This window comes from Elephantulus edwardii, unplaced genomic scaffold (genome assembly GCF_000299155.1).
Source record: "Elephantulus edwardii isolate Elephantulus edwardi_28Jun2011 unplaced genomic scaffold, EleEdw1.0 scaffold00011, whole genome shotgun sequence".
Classification (NCBI taxonomy): domain Eukaryota; kingdom Metazoa; phylum Chordata; class Mammalia; order Macroscelidea; family Macroscelididae; genus Elephantulus; species Elephantulus edwardii.
In genome coordinates, this window is record NW_006399761.1 from 24579559 (window position 1) to 24581426 (window position 1868).

Sequence of the window (1868 nt, forward strand, 5' to 3'; positions counted from 1 at the left end):
GACTGCCTCCTGGTCCAAGTATAGGTTTCGCATTAGAACGATCAAGTGTTCTGGGATTCCCATTCTTCTCAGAGTCATAGCATCCACATTTTTGCTGATTGGAAAACTATTCTAGAGAAGTTAAATAAACCACACAACACCCACTCTCAGGAGGGACTGTCCATCTCTGTCACCTATGCTGGTTTTCTTTTTATCCAGATTTCTTAGGAACTTGTTTTCCAGCATATCTGGCATTACTCCTGATTATTTTTCTTATCATTAAAATAACCATTACTTTTCTTTGATGCATAGAGTAAGGTAGAATCATATTAGTGGCATTATTATAAAGCATAGTGGTTATAAGCGCTGATCAGCATTAGACTGCTTGAACTTAATTCTTAGCCACCACTTGTTTCCGTTTCTTTATCTAGTGATTGAATGACCATTACTACCAAGCTTTTATTAAGTGCTCAGCACATGCTGCTGTTGTGTACCGTTGAGATGGAGCCGACCCATAGCTGGCCCTCTGGCAGGTTTTCAGAGGCAGTTAATCATACAGAAAGAGATCACGCATCCTTCCCCAGCAGCTGGTGGATTCACATCGTGCGCTTTTGGGATTGCAGTGCAACTTCTTGCCACTAGGCCAACAGGGCTCCCCTTCAATACATGGTAGCCATCAGTTTTCATTGGTTTCTCTGTATTAAGGATACATATGTAGCTGGTATCAGATCCTGCATTCAGTTAAGTAGGAGCGCTGTTTTATAGGATAGAGAAAAATAAGGATATATATTTTATTTATTTTACACCTATAGTGACTCAGAACCTGAATGCCATTTGTGAGGACTGTTGTATGACTATCCATGACAGTAACTACTTTTTTGGTCCTGTTTGTAGGTTGTCTCTCAGTATTCCAGTCTGCTTTCTCCCATGAGCGTGAATGCAGTAATGAGAGTGATTGACCCAGCCACAGCTACTAGCGTAGATCTTAGAGATATTAAAATAGTTAAGAAACTTGGGTAAGCATCACTAATTGAAGCTTTTATTAGTGGAAATGAATTTTGAAAGTAAACATAAGTTGGTCAAGTGACTTACTGAGTCACAAATTGGATTTGTGGGTGGTTTTGTGGGGGGTTTTTTTGGTAGTTTTTTTTTTTTATTATTTTCTTGAAAATTTAGACTAATGAATCAATTTCAAATTTTGTTTCTTAAAAAAATTTTTTTTTTTTCCTTTAGATGGCAGGGCAGTAATGTGATCAGATAGAGCCAGTATTGGTGCTCTAGTAAATAGGAGTGAGGAGAAAGCCTGTTTATTGTGTTAGTGCTTTGGGATATGTTAACATTCTTAACCCCAGAGGTTTTCCACTTCACTAACCTCACCTCATTTTGTTTTTTAGGGGGACAATTGATGACTCTGAATTGGTAGAAGGACTGGTACTTACCCAGAAGTTGGCAAGTTCTAGCATAACCAGGGTTGAAAAGGCTAAAATTGGGCTTATTCAGTTTTGCTTATCTGCTCCAAAAACAGATGTAAGTAAGAGTCTACCAAAATTCTCTGTGTGAAACTTCCCAATAATTCCAGTTTTATTAGTAATAAAAATTAAGAATGCTAATGGTTATGTAGCTTTCTGGATCTCTTTAAATGCGTTTCTGTATAATTTCTTGTGTGGGGTGATTTGGGCTCAACTTATACATACTTTTTCCCCCACTTAAAAAGTCAGTTTGCTTAAAATGCAAAATTGTTTTAAACAGATGGATAACCAGATAGTAGTTTCTGACTACGTCCAGATGGACCGAGTGCTGCGAGAAGAGAGAGCCTACATTCTCAATTTGGTGAAGCAAATTAAAAAAACAGGATGTAATGTCCTTCTTATCCAGAAATCTATTCTAAG

At 37.7% G+C, this 1868-nt stretch overlaps 1 protein-coding gene across 1 annotated transcript in view; it reads left to right on the forward strand.

The window, feature by feature from the left end:
* Positions 1 to 1868, forward strand: part of CCT4 (chaperonin containing TCP1, subunit 4 (delta)) — an 18534-nt gene that overhangs the window by 8170 nt on the left and 8496 nt on the right. The window contains exons 5-7 of the mRNA XM_006881031.1: positions 874 to 995; positions 1374 to 1506; positions 1729 to 1860. Of these exons, the coding sequence (XP_006881093.1) occupies positions 874 to 995; positions 1374 to 1506; positions 1729 to 1860 (387 nt within the window). The remainder of the gene's footprint in view (positions 1 to 873; positions 996 to 1373; positions 1507 to 1728; positions 1861 to 1868) is intronic.